The sequence below is a fragment of the Clavelina lepadiformis genome, chromosome 6 (assembly GCF_947623445.1).
Source record: "Clavelina lepadiformis chromosome 6, kaClaLepa1.1, whole genome shotgun sequence".
Taxonomy (NCBI): domain Eukaryota; kingdom Metazoa; phylum Chordata; class Ascidiacea; order Aplousobranchia; family Clavelinidae; genus Clavelina; species Clavelina lepadiformis.
This window is the reverse complement of record NC_135245.1, coordinates 13,786,878-13,812,287: the sequence shown is the minus strand read 5'-3', so window position 1 is coordinate 13,812,287 and position 25,410 is coordinate 13,786,878. Positions and strand designations below refer to the sequence as shown.

At 33.1% G+C, this 25,410-nt stretch overlaps 2 protein-coding genes across 8 annotated transcripts in view; one reads left to right on the top strand and one right to left on the bottom strand.

Moving 5' to 3' along the window:
• LOC143463297 (alcohol dehydrogenase-like) overlaps positions 1-12,374 on the bottom strand; it is a 16,508-nt gene extending 4,134 nt beyond the window's left edge. Inside the window, exons 1-6 of one of the 6 annotated variants that reach the window (XM_076961751.1) lie at positions 12,240-12,350; positions 9,843-10,000; positions 8,055-8,132; positions 4,052-4,185; positions 3,310-3,481; positions 2,600-2,738 (exon numbers count right to left, since the gene is read on the bottom strand). In XM_076961751.1, the coding sequence (XP_076817866.1) occupies positions 2,600-2,738; positions 3,310-3,481; positions 4,052-4,147 (407 nt within the window). In that variant the 5' untranslated portion in view covers positions 4,148-4,185; positions 8,055-8,132; positions 9,843-10,000; positions 12,240-12,350. Of the gene's footprint in view, positions 1-2,599; positions 2,739-3,309; positions 3,482-4,051; positions 4,186-8,054; positions 8,133-9,842; positions 11,630-12,239 lie in introns of those variants that run through there. The other 5 variants (XR_013118284.1, XM_076961752.1, XM_076961755.1 and 2 more) reach the window with 5 other exon arrangements.
• LOC143463295 (lysosomal Pro-X carboxypeptidase-like) lies at positions 4,628-25,410 on the top strand. Of its 2 annotated transcripts, none has more exons than XM_076961746.1 (11): positions 4,628-4,779; positions 16,794-16,934; positions 17,992-18,096; positions 19,902-20,083; positions 20,206-20,382; positions 22,223-22,373; positions 23,783-23,928; positions 24,167-24,273; positions 24,685-24,781; positions 24,860-25,001; positions 25,120-25,410. In XM_076961746.1, exons 2-11 carry the CDS (start codon positions 16,830-16,832, stop codon positions 25,183-25,185), a joined length of 1,278 nt encoding a protein of 425 aa, XP_076817861.1. In that variant the 5' UTR covers positions 4,628-4,779; positions 16,794-16,829; the 3' UTR covers positions 25,186-25,410. The 2 variants fall into 2 exon arrangements, with proteins under 2 accessions (XP_076817861.1, XP_076817860.1); XM_076961745.1 differs by lacking the exon at positions 4,628-4,779 and adding an exon at positions 14,203-14,391.

Sequence of the window (25,410 nt, the reverse complement as noted above, 5' to 3'; positions counted from 1 at the left end):
CTGTCTAACAAGACATACAATGATAAATAATATAATTATTGTTACTAATCGTATTTTGTATGTGAACATGTGGTGGCTTTTGTTCTCCTTACTTATCACTGTGTGGAAGTAAATGGGTAAGTAAATTTGCTAATTATTTTAGATTTCGTGACTTTTTATAACATTTTTTTGTTGTTATTTTAGGATAATTCACGAAAACAATGTGGTAGTAAAATAAATGTCGGTTTCATGAAGCTTTGTCTTCTTTCACGTATTGGATTTGGTTTGGAAAAACATCTTGAAACGCAAATGTTATGCATACAGTTTCCTAATATGTTGGATAACAAACATATTTGCCATATTTATTCAAAACTAATATGATAAGTTGATAACATAGCAAAAATTGCATGTTTCTGTCATTAAATTATTATATCCCATTAAGGCTAAGTATAATGAGCTTTGTTAACCATGACATGAAGATAGCATGCTTTGGATATGCTATAATTTATGATGCAGCACTAATTTTTAAGATTTAGAAATTCAAGTCAGGCGGAGACTTAAAGAAAATGTATATACAGTGAGACCTCGTTAATCCGGACCACTTCGTTTCGTCAAAAAATGTCGGTTTAGCGGGGTATCCGGGTTATCGGAAAGTAAAAAATCAATCAATCTTGCAAATGCAGTACCGTGTTCAAAACGCAGTATGCACCTTACTCCAATTCTAAGTACCGAGTTTCTGGCTGGACAGCAACTAAAATAAAATTATATTTTTTGTATGATCCGACCCAGTGTCGAACCCCAGAACCACCGTATTAAAGACGAATGCTCTAAGCCAGAAGTGACGAACATGCGGCCGCAAATCGGTTTGACAACCGCTCTTGCATGGCGAAGCATTCCGGCGGGACCAGCAGTCTTGAACTTTCTTTGACCTGTTTCTAATCTTTGCGCAATGCGATATCAAAAGCTGATAGCACGATTGAGTTGCAGCAGTATGTCTTCAATAGATTGCCGCACTCAACCGATGTACTGTAGATGGTGGCTCTGATGCAAGCATACTGAATAGCACAGCTAAATTTTTTTACAAAGCGCAATGCTGTACAGTACTGTACTTTTGAATCAATAAAGACCGCAACGTTATTATGCGTAGATAATCGGCTATTGTTTCGTCAACTAACTACATACTGTATTAGGACAATCGTGAATCATTTTCGCTTAACTGTTAATATATAATTAATCCGGTTTATCGGATTTTATTGCTATTGATTTAGCACATTTGTTCCAAAACTTTTGTGTCGGAGTCGGACAGCGGGGTTTCCGGATTAAAGGGGTAAAATGCATAGGAAGAAATCCGTTCCCGGCAGTTTTGTGTCGGATAGCGGGGATTCCGGTTCATCGGGGTCCGGATTAACGAGGTCTCACTGTATAACAAGTGATGCACACAAAGTCTGATAATACAGGTTGACCTGTATAACCTGATGTTATGGAAATCATGGGAGCATGATAAGTATGCCCGTTTTTCGCTTGACTAAAAGCGCATTGAGTGGTGCATGATTGAAATACTTAATTACAGGTACACTGCACACATGTGGGTTGGCACAAGGTGATGACTTTTTGTTAATTCAGCAAAAAATCAATGGAAATGAATGATTCACAGATAACAAAAATAATTTTACAGGATGCTTCAAATGTATATGAAATGTGAATACAAACTACAGTAACATAGTCTAGTAGTTATAACAAACTTTTCAAATGCAAATGTAATTGCTCTGATTCAAATGCTAATGTATTTACCGACTATTACTGGTTTATTGCTGTTTTTCTCAATTTATTTCTTATTGCATTGCATTTTTATAATACCCTGCATATACAGTACATTCTCTTTGAAAAACTTAAGCAGCCAATCAACGCTTAGCTATTAATTAAACTAATTACAGTAACTAAATTGACATTTAAATAGCATTTGTTTTATCTAAACCACTAATTGAAAAAGTGTATTAATTAATCCAGTGGACCTGATGACTTGGCATCTAATTTTTCATTCATCTAGACAGAGCTTAAGTTAGATACAGATATGCTAAACACAACAACACTAAGCATGATGCTGCAATAGTAGTCGATTGAATGCGAGTGTTGGAAATCTGCCCACACTCGGTCAAGTAAGAATACTAGAGCGGTTTTTAATCGAGTAAATATGGTTGGTAATACATATCCTACAGATAAAAAGTAAGTTAAAATCTCAAAAGACATCAAGGAAATGAACTAAATTTAGTTATGTTAAGAACCAGAAATCACCAAGCATGATGAGTCACTCTAGCCTTGATTCTTCACCACAAGTGACATTCAGACTTTCAAGTCTCTAACCCTAAATTACCCTAAAAAATAATGATAAGATAAAACAGGTTCAGATTATCTGCATGCAGTGAGATTATCTTTATGGTGTGATTAGGTAAAGGATAGCCTAGATTGGGCAACAAAAGGACATGGGAAGTGATGGATTTCTTTAAATCACAAATGAAAATTTTTTACACTAAAACTCTTGTTTGGAAATTACACCCGACTTCATTACACAAACATTTTTACATAGTGACAATGATAACAACAAGTGACTGTAAAAACTTACCCTCCAGGTCTTACGTTGCCAAGCCACAAATGTTTACTCAAACAAAGATTGTTGTCTCCAAAGTTACAATAGTTACAATTTGCACAACCTATCCAAGGATATATGACCACCTCATCACCAATTTCTAGTTTAGCATCACCTGTTACCACACAATGGTCCATCATTGTTCAACATACAAGTATACACAACAAACGATATTTATACTTTCTTTAAATAACTATTTTACGAAAATATTCACATTACACAACCTAAGGGAGAGTTGATGTTGCAACGCACATTTATTGCAGGTTTTGTGCTGCAGTTTGCTTACCCAAAGCATGATTACATTACTCAAATAGGCTAATGTATGTATGTATATTGTTTGTTTGGTAAAGCAACATAGCAGTATTTGATTCGAGTTTTGGAAGAGTTTTCCTTCGAAGGCGCAATCTTTCAATGTGCCATCACAATATATTTAATATGAGGTGTAACTGCTAATTTACATAGTAAAATATGACGGCACAATAAAAAATATTGGCGGAGTTGAAAGCTTATTCAAACATGTATTCAAACACAAGTACAAAGTTCCATTCTTTTCTAATAAGACTAAATGCAAAATCAACATTGCTTACTGTGTCATGGGTGTTAAATAATAAATTTAAAACCATATAAACCACAATCTTATACTTTCCGAAAAAGTATTATGACGATCTATAGTAATGCTAGAGTACCTGTTTCACTTTCACTGCCCATTGAGTGCACTACTCCAGAAATTTCATGGCCTGGAACCACTGGAAGCTTGTAAAATGGGTTGTCTGTATATCGCAGTACACCTTCTGAACCTTGTCTAATTTCATTCTCCCACTGATGTAAGTCAGAATGACATATTCCACCAAATGCCGTCTAAGAGTATAAGTTTGTCATGATAATTATTGATCATGGGATGAAACAGATTTTTTTATTGCAATGATAAACTCTGTTTTCCACTAAAATTTACCAAAAATACTTGCTTCCATTTGACTTAAGTGGTCGTTTCATCTCAAAATGTATATATTTAAAAAGATGTGTTCAAAATAAAGTGGAAAAAGTTTCATGTAATAGAAATGTGCGATGTTTTGTTCTTATAATTTGCTGATTGCAAGTTCAGGCTAAAGTTTATCTCTCGTGTTGAAGGTAAATGCGAGCTTTTTAGCTGTTTCCCTTGATTTTCACATAAAAACAGCTGTAAATGTCTCAAATGTGTTCCCTACTTAATTGTTTATTTGAGTTAGAATTAGATAAGAAGGCAGACTTAGACTAAGTTTAGGTTTCTAAGTTATAAAATTTAAGTTAGGTTAAGAAGAAACTGTAAAAAATAGCTTGAAACGGAAGATTTTTTCTCAGTGAAATAGTGGCAGCAATCAGAAATCAAACTCATTGCCAGAAAATTTGGCTAGACCAGTGATATAGGTATCCAAAATACTGTATAGTTACCTTCACCACTAAGCCTTTTGGAGGTGCAACAGGAACCGCAACTGTATCAATAGCTAAAGATTCGCATGGCTTCAAAATCTGTGCTCGCTTCATCATTAACTTAGAGTTGATACAAATACTGTTAAGAGACCAAACTGAACAAAAAATACACTTGCAATAATTGCTGTAACGTAAATTGTTACAATATTCATTTGTTTTAATGACAACATTTACAAATTCCTTTTGACGAGACTACATTCCTACTAAAAGTGTTACAAAACTGTGTAACAGTGTTTTTGTGCAGAATTACTCGGTCTGCAACTTAAAAGAATTTTTTTAAAAGTCCAGCAGACAGCTCTAAAACACATATTTGCAGAGCTAAACACCATGAAACATTAGTTAATAATTCACGAAAAAGTATTTTAAGTTTAAACATTGTCTATATTATGAATTTTAACTACTATTTGTAATTTGCATTCTTAATGTAGCATTATATTAAGCTAATAGCAGCAGCATTTGCCATAAAGCTTAGCCACTGGAGCCACTTCTTTATCTTGATGTTTACAAAGTTTCTATATATATTTAATCTATCTATTAGTAAAAATGAACTATTTTTTAAATTTCCATTTGGCCCTAGTAACACCAGGATGTGGTATATTGGGTCAAGTATGAAGTATTAAAGACAGATTATTTGAACAACTGTCTGTGGTCGAGTGAAGTCAGTGAAAGTTCAACACACCTTTTACCAGGTCGGTGAAAGTTGTTTTAATTTACTTGTATTTGTTTTTGAAATTCTGTCTTTTAAACACAAAAATTGATTTTGTTTTATACAAAATGCCAAAAATTTAGATAATGTAGACGACATCAGTAGTTTTTTTAACTTGTATATTGAAAGTAATCAAGTAAATCGTCATAAAACACAAGAAGTTTTGAGCACATTAAAATTATATTTGAGATTATAAAATCAAAAAAATGTTGAATACAGACGAAATCGGCTCATCGCAATTTGCTGCGTTCCTGCCGAGGCACTGTTTAGTGTTTACATTTGTATGAAAGCAATCAGTGTAAAAGGTTGAAAAAAAAACAACAAAGTGAGACATTCTATCTTATCCTAATTTTTTTTGTGAAGAACGTTCAAATCAAATTGTGTAGTTAATATGACTTTCATCAGTATTTATGAACCAAACCTAAATATTAATAAACTAGGAATGTTACAATGTAACTAACAGGAGCTGAATATTGTCCAAAAAGTGTTTTAATATTGGTATACATGCTTCTTGAAAACAAACTAAACAGACTGTAACGATTAGCCTAAATTCACATGTAAATTTCTTTGATTTTTTTTGTTTTAAGCATAATGACACATGCGCTGTATTTCAACAGATAAGACATAAAATGTCTGAAAGTCTGGGGTATATGCCTTCTCCTGTTTTTCGGCCCGATTGCTTTGTTTTTAAAGGTATCCACGAGCGCATAAACTGAACACACCGGTTTATCTGGGAGTGACGTTTGTGTGGCTTTGTCAGAGAATAGTTTCATAGAATACACAGCCGTCTGTTCATGGTAAACCTTTTTTCTGGAGCATATCACTTAAATACATTTTTCGGATAATCGCATAAAAATATCTGATATAATGGATATGCGATTAATCAATTTCATCTGCATAATCAAAAAACAAGTTCTACAGTAGAAGTGCCTAACATGTGGCCCATAAGTGGCCCGTTGAGTACTTCCGGGTGGGCCCACAAGATATTTTTCAAAATTAACCTATACTACCATAGTGCCATATAAAATTTAAATGAAAAAAAATTAATTTTTTCATCAGTGTAGTCAGTCAGTTATAGTCAAAATGGAAATGAAAGTAAAATGTCCTTTGCCACATTGCCAACAGTCACAATTTATCTGCCATTGATTGAACAATTGCAGTATTACAGAAGAACTAGCTTTGAGTTTATTTGAACCTTTGTACATGTGCTGTGCTAAAAAATACCGTAAACAACTTGGGCATAGTACTACTTTCGTAGATGCAAGTCCAAAAATAGGTTTGGTTTACATGCGACTCTAGATTACACAGTTTCAGAATTTCATTGGCCACACCTACAACGCTCTTCCTATTCAAAACGTAACAGTCAATGAATATTTCAATTCTGTAGCACCCCACTTTATGATACAACTATTAATTATTGGTACCACAAATAAGAAGTTATCGTAACTACCAGCATATAAGCCATCTTTAATATGTTTCCATTCATGATATAAAAACTTTATTTATAAATGTATCAAACTTTGTGTCCTAGGTACCATTAGTTCAAGACAAGGGCGGATCTAGAAAATCATTTGGGGGGTGGAGTTCCGTTCATCTGAAGTTTTTAAAATGGGGATTCCCCAAGAAACGTGAATTTTGCCAAGTTTATTTGCTTTCATATCACCATCCTTGGGTGTATTGGTTAGTGAGCTAAAGATATATATGTTCTTTTTGTTAGAAGATTAAATCATTCTTAGCCTAGCCCATTCCACTGCTTGCTTTCCCTGTTGAGTTACCCAAACACCACCTGCAAATCTACAAGAGTCCATGGTTACCAGGGGTAACACGTTTCATTGAGTGCGATGCTTGTTGGTCATTGATACTTTTGCAAAAAAGGAATGCCTTTGTTAATGATGCCTGGATACATTATTCGAAAAGCAATAATTACATTACAACTCAAAACACTGCTTCAGTGCACACAGACATATCTAATTGCAAGGCTATATCTGTATTGCCCCATAACCTTTGATACAACGTGATTAACAAAACCAGGAAATAAGATAACGCAAAGGAACTTGTGTAGGAAAATCTTACTAGCAGAAAACAAAACACAAGAAATAGAGAGTTCCATATATATTGTTGTATGCATTATTGGTATTTGAGCAGCTTTTCTCTATTTGTGTTAGTAAGTCATTGTCTAGCTTAACCATGATGACATACACAACAATGATGCAAACTGTGAACATTGCCACTCTCGTTTATTAGCGCAATTAAAATGTTTCTTGTTATAGTTACACTCTGTGGACATGTCTAGTTTCTTTTCTTTGATAGTGGTTAGTGAAAACAAAGAGATGGCCGCTTTTAATACCATCAAGCGAAGTTTTTAGTTGAGAAAATCAAATAAACTTTTGCCCAAGTTATCATCATTATCTGTTAATTGATCGTGGGCAGCAGGCCAGATATAGAGGTTAATCAAATTACACAGGCACATGTAGTATCATAATTAAGATGGCAACACCAAAATGATATAATTGTAATCATTATATACAACGAGTGCAAAAATAGACATATTTTAATAATTAAGTGAAATAACCATGATACTAACTACTAACCAGATAATTGTATGGCAAAATGCGACTAATCGTGCTATTTTATTTCGTTTGTAATGACGAGTGCAGTTGCCAAATCTGATATATGTCTACATGTCCAGTACCACTATGTATTGTGTTTATCGTTTTTCCTGAAAAGTATTTTCTAAAGCAAAAACACGACCCAATGTGTAGAAGACAACATGGGCCACTGACATGCTTTGTGCAGAAAAATAAAACTTTAACTGCATTTCCGCCAGGCATTGTTGATAGCACCAATGCGGTTTTATTTGCCGCTATACAGCGCTTAAAGAAATTGCGAGCATTTCAAAGATACCTAAGAGAAAAAAATTGTGAAATTGACAGAGAGAAAGGTGAGAGGAGAAAACTGCTTGCTTCTTGCCATAAAAGTGTTTTAGAAAACGTGTTGTGTTGCATGCTAGCGTTGGAATGCATACTAGTTGTTTTTAACCAGCAAAAAAAATTTTAAGCAGTGTGTGAAAAAATTATTTTAACTGCTGAAGGTGTTGTTGCAACATCTTAAAACCCCGGCTGTATCCGCCCCTGGCACAAAGTTATGCAGCAAAAGGCATTAGTAAGTAATATATTAAGATCAGGTCACCCATTCAGGTAAAATAATTTCTAAAGTTTATTTCATATATATATATACTGTATATATATATACACATACCTTAGGAACAAATTCTTGAAGTTTGTCAGATGTTTTCACTATTACAAGAATATTGCTTTCAGTAAAACCTCATCTGTTCTGTAAGGACATGATCATTATTAATGAAAATGGCTTCCAAAAAGGAGGGTGACAAAACAAGCACACTCCTTTTTTTTTATAAAAGAGCAAAAGCATGAGCACACTCAATACTATCACCTATCATCTTTCTATGCTAAAATTTGACAATAAATGTCACCCGCAACTAAACACCAACTGGTACTTATGTTCATTTCACGATGTTACGTCATACTTTCTGCCATTTTTGTTATAATTAAAATAAAATTTGAGATTTGGTTTTGGTTTTGGGAATATTAGAAAATTAATCAATCATATTTTTCGTCATAAACAAGATGGGGATGTAAAAATAAAGCTGACTGTTATCAGCATGCATTCATAATGGGAAAATTTACAAACTGAAAGGTTTAAAATGTACAGGAAAATAATAATGGTAATTACTGCTGATAACAACTACAACAACCACCAAACTCGAAGTTAAACATGCACTGCTTCACTACCTGATGTAGTGTTTCTTCAACATAATTACTGACAAGTCTTCTGGATTTAAGCATATGTGTTGTTACATATAGTGGAGGAAGTGATTGCACTGTCACGAAAATTGTCTAAATTACTCACTGGTACAGCATTATAATCTTTATTCTTGGTCAGAGATCAAACGCATTATTAGCCAAATGAAACAAAAATCAAATGCTGGTTTGGATGAAATATCTTCTAAAGTGCTAAAATTATGCCCAGACAATATTTTGCTTGGGTTAGCTCACATTTTTAATTTTTCTTTGTCTAAAAGTAAATTTATAGATACAATGAAAGTTTCAAAGGTACTTCCTTTTTCAAAAACTGGAAGGCTGAAGACAGCAACAACTACCGACCCATAAGTCTATTGTCTTGCTTATTCAAAATACTGGAAAAATTGATGTACATACGGCTAACCAGTTTTCTTGACAGGCAAAATTTTTTCTATGATAATTTAATCAGTTCGGGTTTAGAAAAAAATATACTACAGCATTAGCATCCATTTTACTTATTAACAACATTACAGAAACTTTTGAAAAAAAACAGATCACTCTTGGAATATTCTTGGATCTTTCAAAAGCATTCGATACAATTGATCATGAAATTTTACTATGTAAACTAGAGCATTATGGTATTAGAGAACCAGCATTTGATTGGTTTAAAAGTTATTTTTACAACGAAAAACAAATTGTTCAATTAAATAACACATACTCATTCAATGAGTGCAACCTACAGCACGGAAATCTCCAAGGCTCTATTTTAGGCCCATTACTTTTTCTGATCTACAAAAATGATTTTGTAAGGCGCTTACAAAATGCGAAAGCTATCATGTGTGCAGATGACACGTCTATTTTTGTTCAAGGGAATTGCATAGATAAGCTAATTAAGAAAGCAAACATGGAATTGGCCAGAATAATTGATTGGCTTCTCACCAACAAGTTAACTCATAACGTAAAAAAAAAAAAATTTCATCATTTTCTCAATGAAACCTAAACATTCTAGCTCAATACCTCTAACAATGAATAAACAATGCATTGAACACATTAGCATAGTAAAGTTTCTTGGCATTCACCTGAGTGAAAACTTATCATGGAAATGTCATATGACCTCTATACTACAGAAAATAAAAACTGAACATGAGTGCAGTGATAAAAATTAAGCAATACTTAAATCGTGGCTTACTTATATTGTATCATAGTTTGGTGGAATCTCACTTACCTTACTGTATCTCTGTTTGGTGTCATGGACAAAATACTTTGATAAAGCATATGCAAAAAGCATGTGATAAGTTTCGTAGAATGATAATGAGTTTATCTTCTAATATCAAACACTCAGGCACAAGTCTTGATATTTGGTCAATAAATGGCTTGTTATCTCTGGAAACCAACATGTTTATGCACAGATACATCAATAAAATCTTGCCATCTGTATTTGACAACCACTTTAAAATTAACAAAGAAATTTACTCAATTGGCACAAGAAACAGAAATAAACTGTTTTTACCATACCCATACTACAGCCAAAGCACTATGCAGCAGACAATAAAATTTTTTGGTGGTAAATTTCGGAATGTTCTGTCTGATCCAATAAAAGGTCGTCATAAATTTGCATGTACTTTAAAAAGCCACTAACAACTACAACCATAAGCTGTTTTCTATTTTTTTAGCTTATTTAACATTGTTTATAGCCTATAATCTAATATAGCAACTATATACAGGTTAGCAAACTCCTTTTGAACGTTGACTGCCAAATTTTTATTTGCTTTCTATTGTTAGTTTTCATTCATTGTAGCTGCATAAAATTTCAATTGGGATGAAAAAATTTGTCTTCACAAGCTGGCACGGCTTTTTTATTATCATCGGTCAAATTTAGAGTGATCGTGGTCTCTGGTCGCTCTCAATGCTGGTTGTGGTCGTTCTGAATCGCGGATCTCTTACAAAGATGTTCTTTGAGCAAAATTGACTTGTGACATTTCTTTTTTCTGTAATTGTGTATTTTAATATGCTATTGTAGCATAGTTATCCTAATCACTAGTGTGTATACGCCATAGTCGGTGTATCCACTATTTATCACAAATACTGTAGTTGAAGGGAATGAAGAGGCATGATTTCCTAATGACATTATTATACTTTTGTTTGATTTGTACTGTCTATCTTTTAGTGCACTTGTAGTCCTCAATATCGTGCCCTCTCTTGGCCACAAAAACGGGATTCCGGTTCTTAGGATGGAGTTTCTTTTGTGCGGTTTTTTTAAACATCCATTTGTTTTGCACTTAAGATATACATTGTCATTTTAATCTAACCATGTCAGTTTATATATTTATTTCTGCTATTAATATACTTGTTTTTAATGTTTGGGAACATGTCCTCTACATTTTCCAACAATGTAGTTGTTTTGTTGTTTTTGTTATTTTGGCCCTAAATTTGTTAAACTTAAGAATTATTTTGTGGGTTTGGTGGCCAAACTAACCCACCATCTTATAGCACAATTGTTTTATTGTTATCTTGCATGTTTTAATCCCTTGGGCTTTGTCCCTATTTTCTGCTTGATAACTGTTCATGAGCATGTTTTTTATTGTGCTATAACTACAACGTTAAGTATCGTAACTTTCGCTCTGCACAGTTAATAACAAAAAATAAACAATACAATAAGTATAATTATACCTAATACTCTTTATTTGGCTGTAAGAGGAGTGCAGGAAACATGGTATTGGCGTTTTTTGCCACTTATTTATGGTAATAATTGCTTAACCAATGGATATTCTTAAAAATTCTTTCACCAGTAATATTTACTGACAACCACTCTTTGATTTAAGGCCAACTTGCTTTTGGACTTACCTCCCACTTTGAAGTAAACTTTATTTCATTTGGTCTATGTTAGAGAAATCGCCATAAGACAAATTTTGTATTGTGGCCTTAACCATAAGATTAAAACCGAAAGCATGAAAACAAGCAAACAACTTTTTAGAATTGTATGAATTCTGAACTACTCTATCACGTTGATCTAGTCATTCATTGCATAATATACTAGACAACCTTGGCTTACTGGTGTTTAGTTTAAATTGACTAATGACTAATAACTAGGGCGATTATTTTTTGACCTAAAAATTGAAACTTTTGACAAATTTTGACATTAAAAAACTTTTTTTTGACAAATTTTGACGTATGAAGAACTCAAGTAGTTAATTACGCATTGTTGTACAAAAATTTAAAATTTATTGTAGTCTAACAGAAGTCTAACAGAAAGGCAAAAATCTGAACACAGACCTAGCCTATTCTGAAAGGGGAAATGAGCTAATTACAAATCACTGCCAAAAAACTGCAGCTAAGACACAACAAAAACTGTTCAATAGGTCTACACTAAACTAAAGATACATGAAGTATCTAAAGCAAAACCGAAGCAAGAGCTGCACTTTACCTACAGCTGCCGCAAAATGACTTAGAACCTACCAAAAATTTTACACGTTTTGAGGTGTGTTGAGCATCACACCATATCAACCTAATTATTAAACTTACCGGTAATGGTTTATGATTCACAATAAGTAGACAATGGGCCATTTACAACAGTATAAAGTAGGTATTTTACTACAATGTGTAAAATGAAAAGTTCACTGACCTGAAACCTCTACGACACCACGACAATGCAGTTTGTAAACAATTTTGAATTGGTAAAAAATTTTGACAATTTTTGACTTAACGCTATAAATTTGACAAATTTTTGACTTTTTTTGACAAGTCAAAAAATAATCGCCCTACTAATAAATAATATAGGTTTTGGCTTAGGGACGTACCCTTACGTAAGATTATAGATATCCTATAAAACAAGGATATCTATGCGTAAAACAAGATTCAACCAATTCATATGATTCAACCATAGAATACTAATAACAAAGACTTTGTGTATATTAAGTATTCTATGGGTCAGCCATAGTCAAAATATTTTTTAATTAGTTCTAGTTCAAGCTAGCGAAAGATATGTAAGTATCAAAAGAGTGGCTCAAAAGGGAATTTTGCTATTTAAGGTTTATAAACGTTATGACGTTATTATCATTGTTGCTAATACGTTTAACGTTTTCGACCGTCAGTGTCAGCACAGTTTTGTAATGAATGAATCTTTAAGTATTTGTAGACAACTTCATAAACAAAGCTCAAATTTGTTTTTTCTATTCATATAAGTGATGTTTGACAGATAAACAAACGCTGATGACGTTTCTCAAAATTCCTAAACTTGTCATTGTTTGAAAGTATTGGATGGCATTAGTTTATTTTTTCAAAGTGTCCCACAACCAAAACAAAAGTTAAGTGTGCGGTGCACTCTCTGCATCTAGGCGTACACTGTTGGTGGTAGTATCTATACACCGACGTGAAGCTAGTTCCCGGTCCCCTGGTTACTTATTCGCAGTTCAAGCTGGTTACCGGTTCCCTGGTTTCTTGCAAATGATGGGTTTGCAGTTCATATACGTCATCCATAAAATCTTTTGCTGCCTCTTGTACAATTCATAATTTAAAATAAAATCATAAAAATTCAAGTAAATTGGAACAAATTTATATCGCCTTGTTTAAATTTATGTCAATTAAAAAATATACAAACAAATCAAAAGAAAGTTGTTTTATAATTTTATAAAACTTATATGATTTTATAAAAAAGTTAAACTTTTGGAATTGGAATTAATTTACGTCAAAGTAACTGACGTTGAAATAAATTCAAATACATCTAGAAAATCAAATACATGTAATTTGATATGATGTATATATAAAATGAGGTTGCAATAAACAATTTCTACACAGCCGAGAATATTATATTGCCAGCTATTTGCTAATACTGACTTCTACTAGCCCCGTCATCGAGCTCCGGATCGCTTCGCTTAGCACTACAGCTTTACATGGATGTGATTGACTTTTATTTACTCCCCTACAGAAGAAAACTTGTGTTTCTTGTATCAATAGTTGGACAGACTTTGCGTTTGTGGTACATTTGAATGTTGTGCTGGCAAACAAATCGCCCCACCTGTTGACACATATTGTAATTGCAAACCAGACGGTCTAGATGTTAAACTAATGAGCTATCAAAATGTTATGAGCGATTTCATAACGATCACTGATATGGTATGCTGTAAGCATTGTTACTTTCTATCCATTGGGTTTCCCTTAAAGTTTACACATGATCCAATGCATTTAGGTCTCATCGTGTGATACCTTTTCTTTTTGTAAGTTACGTCACAAAACATAGTGGGTTGGTTAACAAAGGCTTGTTAACAAATTAATTCCAAGTTATTGAGTTTAATTAAATTTTTTATAATTGCTTTGAATATATGTTTTTTTCAATTGACATTAATTTAAACAAGGCAATATATACTTGTTCCAATGTACTGGACTTTTATGAATTTTTTTTAAATTATGAATTTTACAACAGGGAGCAAATGATTTTATGGACAACCCATTCGAACTGCAAATATATAACTGAATAAGTAACCAGGCAATCGGTAACCAGCTTCATGTTTTTAATAAGTAACCATGGAATGGAACCGGAAACTAGCTTTACGCTGATTATCCATTCTGAAAGTAACTTAACTTTTGCAAATAAATAGACTTGTTCTTTAGTGATATAAGATTTTTACTTTTCCGAAAGCAATCTGACATTTGCAATGAATACTGGTATCCAACTACTTGGTATTTTAGTCGTTTTTTGTCCTGTGTTGATATCATGCTGGAATTTGCCAAGAAACGATAATTACACTTATCCAGAATTGCATTTATTTGAACAAAAGGTATTGAAGTATATCAATGTTTAAAAGTTTTTTCTTTTATTCTTGAGTAAACATATCTTGATCATTTGAAGTAGTGTGTGAAAAGATTACGTGTCAAAGAAATAAATGTAATCAATTGTTTGTGGCTAAATTAGGATATGGGCATGACTGTGTGTGGTGATACTAAGTGAAAATATAAGCTAAGAATTATTATAATTGTAATAATGTACAGGTAGCTATATAATTTTGCATATAATACACTATTAATTTCAGCTATTAATATTTTGTCTGCTTTTCTAATCAAAGTCTGGTTCAGTAAAGCATAAGATTTACAAACTTTGCTGACTTGCTTTTTGAGTTGAAAATAATGAATATAATGATAATAATTAATGCTTGATCAGAATTATAACCGATTTACCTGCTAATACCTAAGACAAAGCATATTTACTTACGTCCAACAATTTTTTGGCCTCAGTTGAGTTTTAAACTATTCTAACATTACATAGCACTTTTTGTAATATCACAACGATTTTTATGTTTGGCATGGATGATATGGTTAAACTGGGGCAGGATAGGCCTACATTCCTTTCAAAATGAGTAACATGCTGTGATTCATTCCATTACACTTGGAGGAGTGAGAAGTGTAAAGGATTTTCCCCGCAATGTATTTCTTACTACAGTTTCAAAATTTCAAATTTCTTTTTGTGGTGGCCCTCCCCTACTCCCACTTAAAAGTAGCGTTCATATCTTTCAGAGACAGTTATGAAAGACTGCAGTATGTACATTTTAAAAGCCAAGATAATTTTAGGAACTTAGTGATGCATGAGATAAATGTTCTTAATCCTGTAACTTTTTAGAGATTAATAATTTTGATGTGAAAAGTGAAATTATGATTTGATTTTTATCTCTTGATGTAGTTTGGAAAGCTTTTATATGTTTGCATATTGGGCATGTGTAAGTAGTGCAATCCAGTTACAATAGATGTAGGAAAATAGGGATGATGTGCAGGGATACACTTTGCACTTAGTTTACAAACTAGAATAATTTTAATGTTATGACTATGAGTATTTCCTTTTGTAAGACTGCTGTACCTAGGCTAATAACGTACTTGACCATAACAAACCCATGGTTTAGGACCCTTAGTAATATGTGACTAATCACTTATGTATGTAAGTTGCGAAACAGGTCCCTAATTTTTGGCATAGATATGTAAAATGCACAACACGGAAATATGTAACTACTTAGTACCACATAAATTGGCGTATAACACCCCATGATAATGGTATGTTGCAATCTCCCAAACATTTTTCACACCAAAATATATGTCTAGTGTATGAGCATAAATGTCCCTCCATTCGGTGTCGAAATTTATTACCCATGTGATATATTTTGTACTTATCTTTCAAGGCAGGAGAAACAGGTTTGTCCGTCTTTTTGTCTCTGTTCTTCTTTTGTTAAACCAGAACCTGTGGCCTTTAAAAAAATAAAGTATAAATGTCATTAGCATTGTTACCCCATCAACAATAGTAGGTTACTGTTATTGCTGTTGGTTAGTTTGTTTATCTTCAAATAGCAAACTAGTCAAAAATTATTTGCATTATATATTTGATAAAGGTTTTATTTTATTGTTTTATATTTTGGTAAGTATATATTTTGATAAAAGTGTTTGAATAGCTTTTAATCATACAAGTAGCAGTATACAAATAATATAGAGCTACAGTCTAGTTTTGATTATAAACCCAGGTATGTGCTTAGATGACTACCAAGGTAAAGATTTAATAGCTGCCAAAATGCATGAACAAAACATTCAATGATCTTTACATTTGTTAAAGCTAACCCCTGAGATGCTTGATTAAACCACAACCTTTTTGTGCAATTTGATAAACAGTGCTTTGTAGGATGTGGTACTTGTAATGGCCTATGCAACTGCTTGGTTTCACTGTGGTTGTGTCGTATATGGCCACATTATTTCAAATCTTTATTTAGTTGTATAATGCAAAATTGTCAAAACGACATGAGTAACTTTTTCACATGACGTTAATGTGAAAGTTAAATACAAAGAAGGCCAAATATAAGAAGGCAATGTTAAACTATCTTGAGGCAGTGTATGTACGTTATAATTACTTGATTTCTCTTGAGTCATAAAGTTTGATTTAGTTACAGCGCTAGTAATAATAGTTAAAATAATATCATACCGCCTCAAACGCCAGTCAAACTTTACGTTTCTGTTGTTTAGAATAAGACTTGGTATTTTGTTTATAAAACCATTAGTGCAAAAAAGCCTGACCGCAAGAACAAAATAGCTTGTAATTTTTAAAGTATTTTAAGTCTTGTTGGGCTATTAATGTGTTAGTTATACATTAATTTAAAATTGTACAAAAGCAAGATGGGTCAGTGATAAAAATTAATGTTTTTCAATTCAGCTGGATCACTTTAATCCCACTGTCAACACAACATTTATGCAACGATACTTTGTGTCAAATCAGTACTGGAAAAAAGGAAAAGGACCAATTTTTTTCTATACAGGGAATGAAGGTGACATCACAGCTTTTATTAACAACACGGCAAGTTTAAACTTACATTCTTTATATAAATTTGTTATTAACAATTCTTGGTATTGCAGAGGCTGATGCAGCAGCTGCACAGCTTATCTGTCTTAACTTGTTATTTTGACTTAGTATACCTGCTGAATTAATTGTCTGACTCTGTGGTTGCGTGCGGTTAGAATTCTCTAACCTCTTGTCAGCCGAAAGCTTTTATATTACAACAGATACCGTTTACCAGAAAAGGTCTTTTTATTGTAGGTACTGTACACGTTCCGAATAATACGCATAATCACAAACTTAGTAAAATCAATGCTTGAAACAGGTCTCATGAATTGCAATCACCATGACTAACGTAGTACGATCGTACAATTCTCTGTATCTCTCCGTCTGACCGTTTACTCGCGTAGAAGTTCGAGCTTATAAAACGTGGAGCGATGTGAGCGGAAATATCCGACAAAAAAACACGAACATTTCAGGACGTGTGAACGATAAAAACAATGCGTTGGCAATGGGGATTACATTCAGTTAAAACTAGCGCGTTATGAAACAACCTGGTAACGTACTAAACGGAGTTTTCAAACGAAGTTATTTAGAGCAAGTTTCCAAATATCAAACGACAATTGAAATGTTATCATAAAACAAAGTTCAATCAATAACTGGAAAACGCTTTTCCAAAACTAATGTGATGGTATTAAAAAATGCCATCCCGGCCGCTACAGTATAATACGGAGATATACATATGATGATCATCGTTTACTAGTCAATCGCAAAAAATGATATGTGCGGATTGCATTGTACTCCATGATTTCTATTTTTCTTTGCTTGGTATATCATAGTTTAGTTACAGTATAGGCTATTGAAAACATTAATTTAATATTGACGTAGTTTATTGTTCATGTAAACTACGTTTATAGTACACATGTATCCAGTTGAATGTGTTTATGGCTTTTAATACAAACGGATTAATTTTGGCTTGGTATAGCTCAATGCACAAAAGTGAAGTGACCATTATTGTAAGGACCATGAACCATGCGCGTTATTCTATAAGTTGTAAACAATGTTTATTACCATGTAGGGTTTTATCTGGGATATTGCACCTGTATTTCAAGCAATGGTAGTGTTTGCTGAACATCGTTATTATGGAGAATCCAAGCCATATGGTGACATTCAGCCTTCAGTGGTGAGCAATTTGTCCTTTAATTTGTGTTTTGCAATCGGCAAAATTGTTTTTCAAAACTTTTAAAAAAATAAAGTATTTTTTTGTATTAGTGGTTTTGCACCTATGTTTACCAACCGGTTTTTGGTTAAATTTTGCATTACAATTTAAGTGGATTACTTGTCTTTAACCATTCCCCTTTCAGTTTACATGGTTTACCTGGTAGTTTTTGCCAAGACTATTGCAGCGGTTTATATCATGCTTATTTAAACTATTAAATTTCCTTGCCAATGATTACTCACACCCATCATTATTTTTTGCTTGCATTGATATATCCCTTCTATATAACCAACAAGCTTTTCATTTCTGTAAAATTTGTTAAGCGTGAGGGATGAGTGTGTTACCGACAATGATAGCACTTTGCTTTAGCTTTTATTTATGTCTCGTAAACAAAATTTTAAGTTGCATGTTCATCGCAGCGCTTGTTAATAAGCCAAATTAATTAGCTGCTATGTGGCTTGTTTGTTCAGAACCTCCTTATTCAGAGAAGGAAAAAAGCAGAAGAGCAAAGACGTTTTAACTGATCGTCTAACCAGCAAAGCTTAGGAAGTTTGATTGGTTGCTTGTAATACATGAAATAATAACTTAAAATTGACATGACTCATCAAAGAAAAAACAAGCACCACATAAACTGTCACCGAGCTAATGTATAAAATAAAAACCTGAATAGTCTAGTTCATGCAAAAATCATGCCAAGTAGTAATAATGAAACCTGTGGTATAGCACCCGTTTTTTGTCAAGCACCACTTGCCATCTTTTGTTGGTCTTTTACCAAACATTTTGTCAGTCAGCATGCTTGCCAACTTTTCACGCCAGTTTGAGCGCAAATGTTTTCATACTATTGATTTTAGAAAGATTGAGGCAGGATTTCCCGTTCAAAAAGCTTTTGCTGCATAAAGCTGATAATTGCAAGTTCGTTTATGAACAAACTTTAGGCAAAAGAACTTTAAACACTTTAAAATGGATAAACAAATTTTTGTACACACAAAATTGCAGTTGCATTGTTGTGGAGCAAGCTTTCCATAATTGAATAGCTGGTGCCTGGTGTCATTAAAAATTATTTCCTGCTATTGTATTTTGGTAACTGTCTTGCCTTAAATCATAATTGTATTGCTGCTTGGAGTATTTTTGATGGTAACTTAAACGTGTTATTAAGGTCCTAATTTGACCTAATGGTATTTGATGTCATAACTTGCACATAGCATCCAAGATACAAAATTCCTACAGGCTACAGTAGTAGTCAAGTGATTGTGTTATGTAATTAGTTTCTACCTTATTAGTATTAGATAAAATAGTGGAAGAAAAAAGCTTACATAAAATTGGAACAGCCTTTCTTCAACGTTGTATAAATATGAATACTGTGTCATACACATAAGTACGTATTAGATACATCTCCTGGTAGGTGAGAAATTGATGTAGCCCTCACAATAAGCTGAGGTAATTTTTAGGTCATATGTTTACTAGTGAATAGTTCCTTTGATAATAATAATCAACAGTTAATTGTGAATATTTTCATACCCAGACTTAGTTTGTTTTCAGACTACTCAGTATTTATAGAAGTCTTAGGTCTTCCAAAGGGTTACTTGTTAAGAAAAAGGTTAAGAACCACTGGTTTGAACTCTGTCATACATTTAAAGACTACTTTATCATATTAAAAATGAGCAAAATTCCTTTCTTTTTTGGGGGAGAATAGAGCTACTACTATGGATTTTTGAACACAAAATAACTATTAGTTTAGTATTTGTTCACATTGTTCATATATATTGCAGAACACCACTGCACAATATGGGCAACTTACAGCTGAACAGGCTTTAGCTGATTATGCAGAAATTATTACTGAACTTAAAGAACACCTTGGTTATAATAGTATTCCTGTTGTAGCATTTGGTGGTTCTTATGGAGGAATGTTAAGCGCATGGATGAGAATAAAGTATGGCCATATTGTGAATGGGTAAGGCAAAGTTTTAGTATTTGGTAACATGTTGTGTGCAAAAATATATAGTCACAAAATAAAAAAAATATATGCTCATGTATGCTTTCCAGAACTATTTGAATTTGTTTTTATTTTTTCAGTGCTATTGCATCATCAGCTCCTGTAAAATACTTTCCTGGATTGACCAATTGCGAAAAATATAATCAAGTTGTAACGTCTGATTTTGCAAGCACTGCACATGGACCACAATGTGTAAAAAATATTAAGATGGCTTGGTCTGTTATCAATGAAACTGTTGCACAAACAGGAGGTTTGAGGTATTCTTATAATTAAACTCTAGTAATATCTATAGCTGAATAGCTGAATAGCTGGGCACGAGCGCGCTTGAGATTGAACGTTTTTAGAAGCTGTTGTTGGTGTGGCACTTTTCTTTAAAGCCAAGAATCGATTCGCAAGCACGCTATTTAGAAGTGTTATTTGCTAGTTGCTCTTTGTTTTAGCACAGACACACTCTGAATGCACGAGGCATTGGATAAAAAAAATAAAAAAGTTTTGACTGCTTTGCGATTAATTTAATGTAAACCAGAAAACAATTTGAACAAAATTTCTCGAAAACTGTAATGCTAATGAAAGAATGGGTGAGCAGTTCTGGTAATCTAATCTGCTTCACGCTGTGACTGGTTGTCATTATTTTGATAACTTAATTAATCTATTTGTCAAATGTGAAGAATGTTAATTTGTTAAAGTGCAGACAAGTCCAAAAACAAGTTGATATTATATGAAAGAAAACTATTAACTGAACATTCTGGCAAAATATTTTTGAAAAATAATTCGTGGTTAGGTAGTTATCGGCAAAAGAAAGTTGCAAAACGTCTCAGTTTTTGGCCTTCATTGTGACGTAGATGAAGGCTCTTGATATGTGATAGATTAGTCAGATTGCTTGGCAACATGCTGCTGTTGCGGTAGTCAATTGAATTCAGAAGGGTAGCTAATAGGAGTTTAGTTTATAAATTATAATTGTTTCAAACAAAAAAATCTGGTAGCCTAATCATATGCTTCCATGACATTACGATATCCTTTGGACCACATATGCTATCTGTCAAACCAAAACCGAACTGGTTGTTGTGGTTGGGCTATAGGCCGTCACCTATCAAGATTTTGGCAGCTATTTTAACAGATACATACATGATATACAGTAGATATTTGTGATTAGTTGATTACCTATGACATCACAACAGCCTTCATCTACGTCACAATTAAGGTCAATTTTGTGATTTTCTTTTGCTTATAATTACCTAACCAAGAATTTTTTCAAAACTATTTTACCAGAATATTCAGCGAGAAGTTTGCTTTCATAAAACATCAACTTGCTTTTGGACTTGCCACTCGCTTTAAATTAATTACTGGTGTCTGCAAATCTAGACGGTTTTTTATAGCCTTAATCATTTTTGGCAACTTGAGACCAAAACATATTTATCAACTGATTCTAAATCCCCCATTAAACAAACAGACATTCGAGAATGGCACTTCCTTCTTTTTAAAAATTTACTAAAATTTACTAGAGCCCAAACACAATATCTCGTCATATCTGCACCATGCGGTTTACAGCTTTGCATGTCCCTTTTTGTTTAACTACCATGTCCCATGAATCGTTACAGACTCATTGTTTTCCTGCCATTATCTCTGTCTTCTACACGCAGATAGTTCATATTTCTTATTTATAAATTTATCCCTTTTTCCTTTAATATAACATTGTAGAGAACTTAAATCAATAATCAACTACTTTAATAATTTCCTGCTTTGATAAAGAATAAATGCTGTTCGAAATATGTTAGCATTTTTTTAATAAAATGTTTGTACCGACTTTTGTGGCTTTTATTGCAACCACTTGGTGTGTAAAATGGAGCTCAACCCTACCATAGTTCTTCTAGTACGGTGTCTGAATACGAATTCATGCTACTAGTTCTCCTATACAGTCTCACTAACAAAGATCATGTTACTAGTGAAAACTGTGTATGTGACCCCAGAAGCGGCGCTCTCTTTTATTGAGGAGCTGGAGCAACGCTCTTTCAAAAAAAGTTTCCACCCAGCTTTGCGTAATTGTTGTACGTCTGTAACACCTCAGAAATAAAACTAACTAACTATATCAACTTTTAGGAAACTTTCGGAGATATTCCATACTTGTCATCAACTTAAGTCTGCTGAGGAACTTACTGATTGGATAAAAGACTGTTGGTCTAATATGGCAATGGTAGATTACCCATATCCAGCAAATTTTCTCAATCCTTTGCCTGGATGGCCAGTAAATGTAAGGTGCAAATTCTGTTCAGTGATACTTGTTGACAAATGCATCAGTAGCCTGTCAACTATAAAGTAAAAGGTTACTATTTTTACTTTTGTTTTATCCGGTAAAACCGTTTTAACGCATTGTCTGCAAGGGGTCAGTTGACAGGTATTTCCCAGACAATAGTTATAATGACTCCGGTGAGTGATTGGAGTCGAGTCGCATTTTTTTGTTGACTCAAGCTTCTTAATAAAGTTTCAAAAGCACTTCACCTTCAGGAAATAACTGGACTTGACCAGAGTGAGAAACAATTTTGGATAAATGACCCAGAGATTTATATATGTAATCGTATGTGACTTATAGTTAATGTGAAGGTCAACTGCTAGAACAAGACCGTTATTGGCTGTAGCTTTTTGGAAAATATTTTTCAATTTTATTGAACTAATTTATCTGAAATTTTGTACGAATAACAAAATCCACTTGTATAAGAAAGCTTGAAAATGTTAGTAAGATAGCTAACTGAAGGAAAACTGAAACTGGTGAAACATTGTGAAGTTAGGAAATAATGGGTTGTAATCAAAGTTTGTGATGCATCTCTTCGAACAGAACTATACTACCTTGGTATGATCATAGGCACACATGTAAAACTACTTTATTGTTGTGGTAGCAGATTAAAAAGCTGCTTTGTAATCACGGTGTATAAGTTTAAAATTTTCTCATGACTCAAAGTAGAAGGTCCTGTGTCCCACTATTTGTCGACTTGACTTAACTGAGTTACCAATGAAACGGCATAACTTCATTCAGATTCAAAAATGACTCAACTTGCGATATGTAAATCACTTGAACCGATAGGAACCTGGCTTTGATTTCATTGATGGTAACTTGTAACAGCGCTAGATAGATACCAACATTTAAAATAACATTTTATGAGTTTTTTTCTGGACTTTATATGAACTTTTTGCTTCTAAAGTTGTTTTCCAGTCATCAGTTGAACTTAAAATATGTGTTTTAGATATCAGTACTACGATTGTTGATTTGTATAAAAATATCAAGTAGATTTTTGGTTAGAACTCTGAAGTCAAGCACAAAATAAGGAGTAACTCATTGCAGGCACCATATAGAAAGCAGCTCACAATGGTTAACCTCATGTTTGTTTGTCACTGTGTTAAATCTGTTTTAATCTATTTGAGGAACACAAAATAAGTTCCAAAATTGCATTTGGAGCGTGGCAGTGGAAACTGCAAATCTTAAAAAAACAAGCCCATAAATGACAGAAGGTCTGTATTCTTATTTTCCTAATTAAAAAATTTAGTTGATGCAAAGTTACGTTTTTACTTCAGACAATTACATTTATTGTTGTGTTCACATCGAACTATTATTTCTATGGTAATACTCGCCTTTGTTTCAATATCTAGTGTATTTTGGCTTTGCAGGTAACTTGCAGTTATTTGTCAGTTCCATTTGAAGGTTCAGATTTGCTAAAAGCTATGTATGAGGCTGTAAGTGTTTACAATAACTACACTGGAAAAACTCCATGTTTTGATACTACAAGTGCAATATCATCTTCCATATCTAACAGGTTTTTTTTTAGTAATAACTGATATAGATTATGTCTAATGTAAATATGATTATGTAAATAAAATTTAAAAGTAGATTATAAATAATGTAATAGTAAGTAAGGTATCAAGTATCAAGTAAACTGCAATTTTTAATGGGAAATAATACATTTTTGTCTGATATACTTATTGGCAAGTAACATCTGATTTGGTTTAAGGTCAACTAGTTTCAGCTAAATTGAACGTCTTGTTTGTATGTAGCCTGTGGGATTATCAGTGGTGCACAGAAATGACAATGCCATTTTGTGCCGATGGAGTCAGAGACATGTTTCTTCCTCAGAAGTGGTCTTATGAAAACTATGTTAAGAGTAGGAGAAAATTTATTTATTTTTATCAAAGTGGCCTTTATGAGTATTACCACTTGCAATTAACATTTCTCAATATTTGGTAATGCATATTGGTCATTTTATGTCATAGCCTAAACCTATAGAGTATAGATAACCTCAAAAAAATAGCATTATGAGTTTTGGTTGCCTCTGCCCTTACGCATTTGCATTGTGTGTTGTTAGTTTGTTGTACCTCAGGTATGTTACTCAAAGTGCTTCGCAAGCTGTTCATATCATGTACTCAAGTTAATTACTTGGAAGCTTGCAGCTGAGCTTTGCTGTTACATTTGACTTTATTTTGTATGTAACAATCTGTTTACAATATCGTTTAATTTAAACTGTAATAAAGTCTGTGGTTATGATGTACTTCAAATGTTTTTCCAATGATTTTAGATTGCAAAGCAAAATACGGTGTTATACCAAGACCTCATTGGGCTATTGTCAACTTTGGAGCAGGCAACCTTAAATCTGCCAGCAACATTATATTTTTGTAAGAGCTTTAAAAGCGCCATAATTTTTAAAAAGATGTTGTATTATATTTATTAGAGTATAACATTGTTTTTAAAAGGAATGGTGATTTGGATCCCTGGCATGTCGGTGGCATTTTAGAGGATGTATCCCAAACAGTGATATCAATTAAGATGTGGGGTGCTGCACACCATTTAGACCTTCGACATGGCAACAAACATGACCCGATATCAGTGATAGAGGTATGAATACAGTTGGTCCAAAGCTTGCTCATGTAATAAGCATTTTGAACTATTTTAACTGAAACAGAACAATACCTTATTACTGTTATTAGTGATTATATTGTTTAATTTGTTGCAGGCACGCCATACTGAAATGATGCATATTAAGAAGTGGATTGCAGAAGCATCCAACATCATCGCATAGATTATATTAGTATGTTAGGCATTAAAGTGCAGGAAACAGCTGTACAAATATGTAGACAACACTATAAACAAAGACTATTAAATATAATGACAAAAGAAATATTTGATTTGGCATGCATTGCATTTTAATGGTTGTTATGAAAGTACATGTCAGTGTTATTTGTCATACTCGCACATTTCCAATTTTTATATTGCAATTGTCTAGTAAAAAGATATCTCACTATAA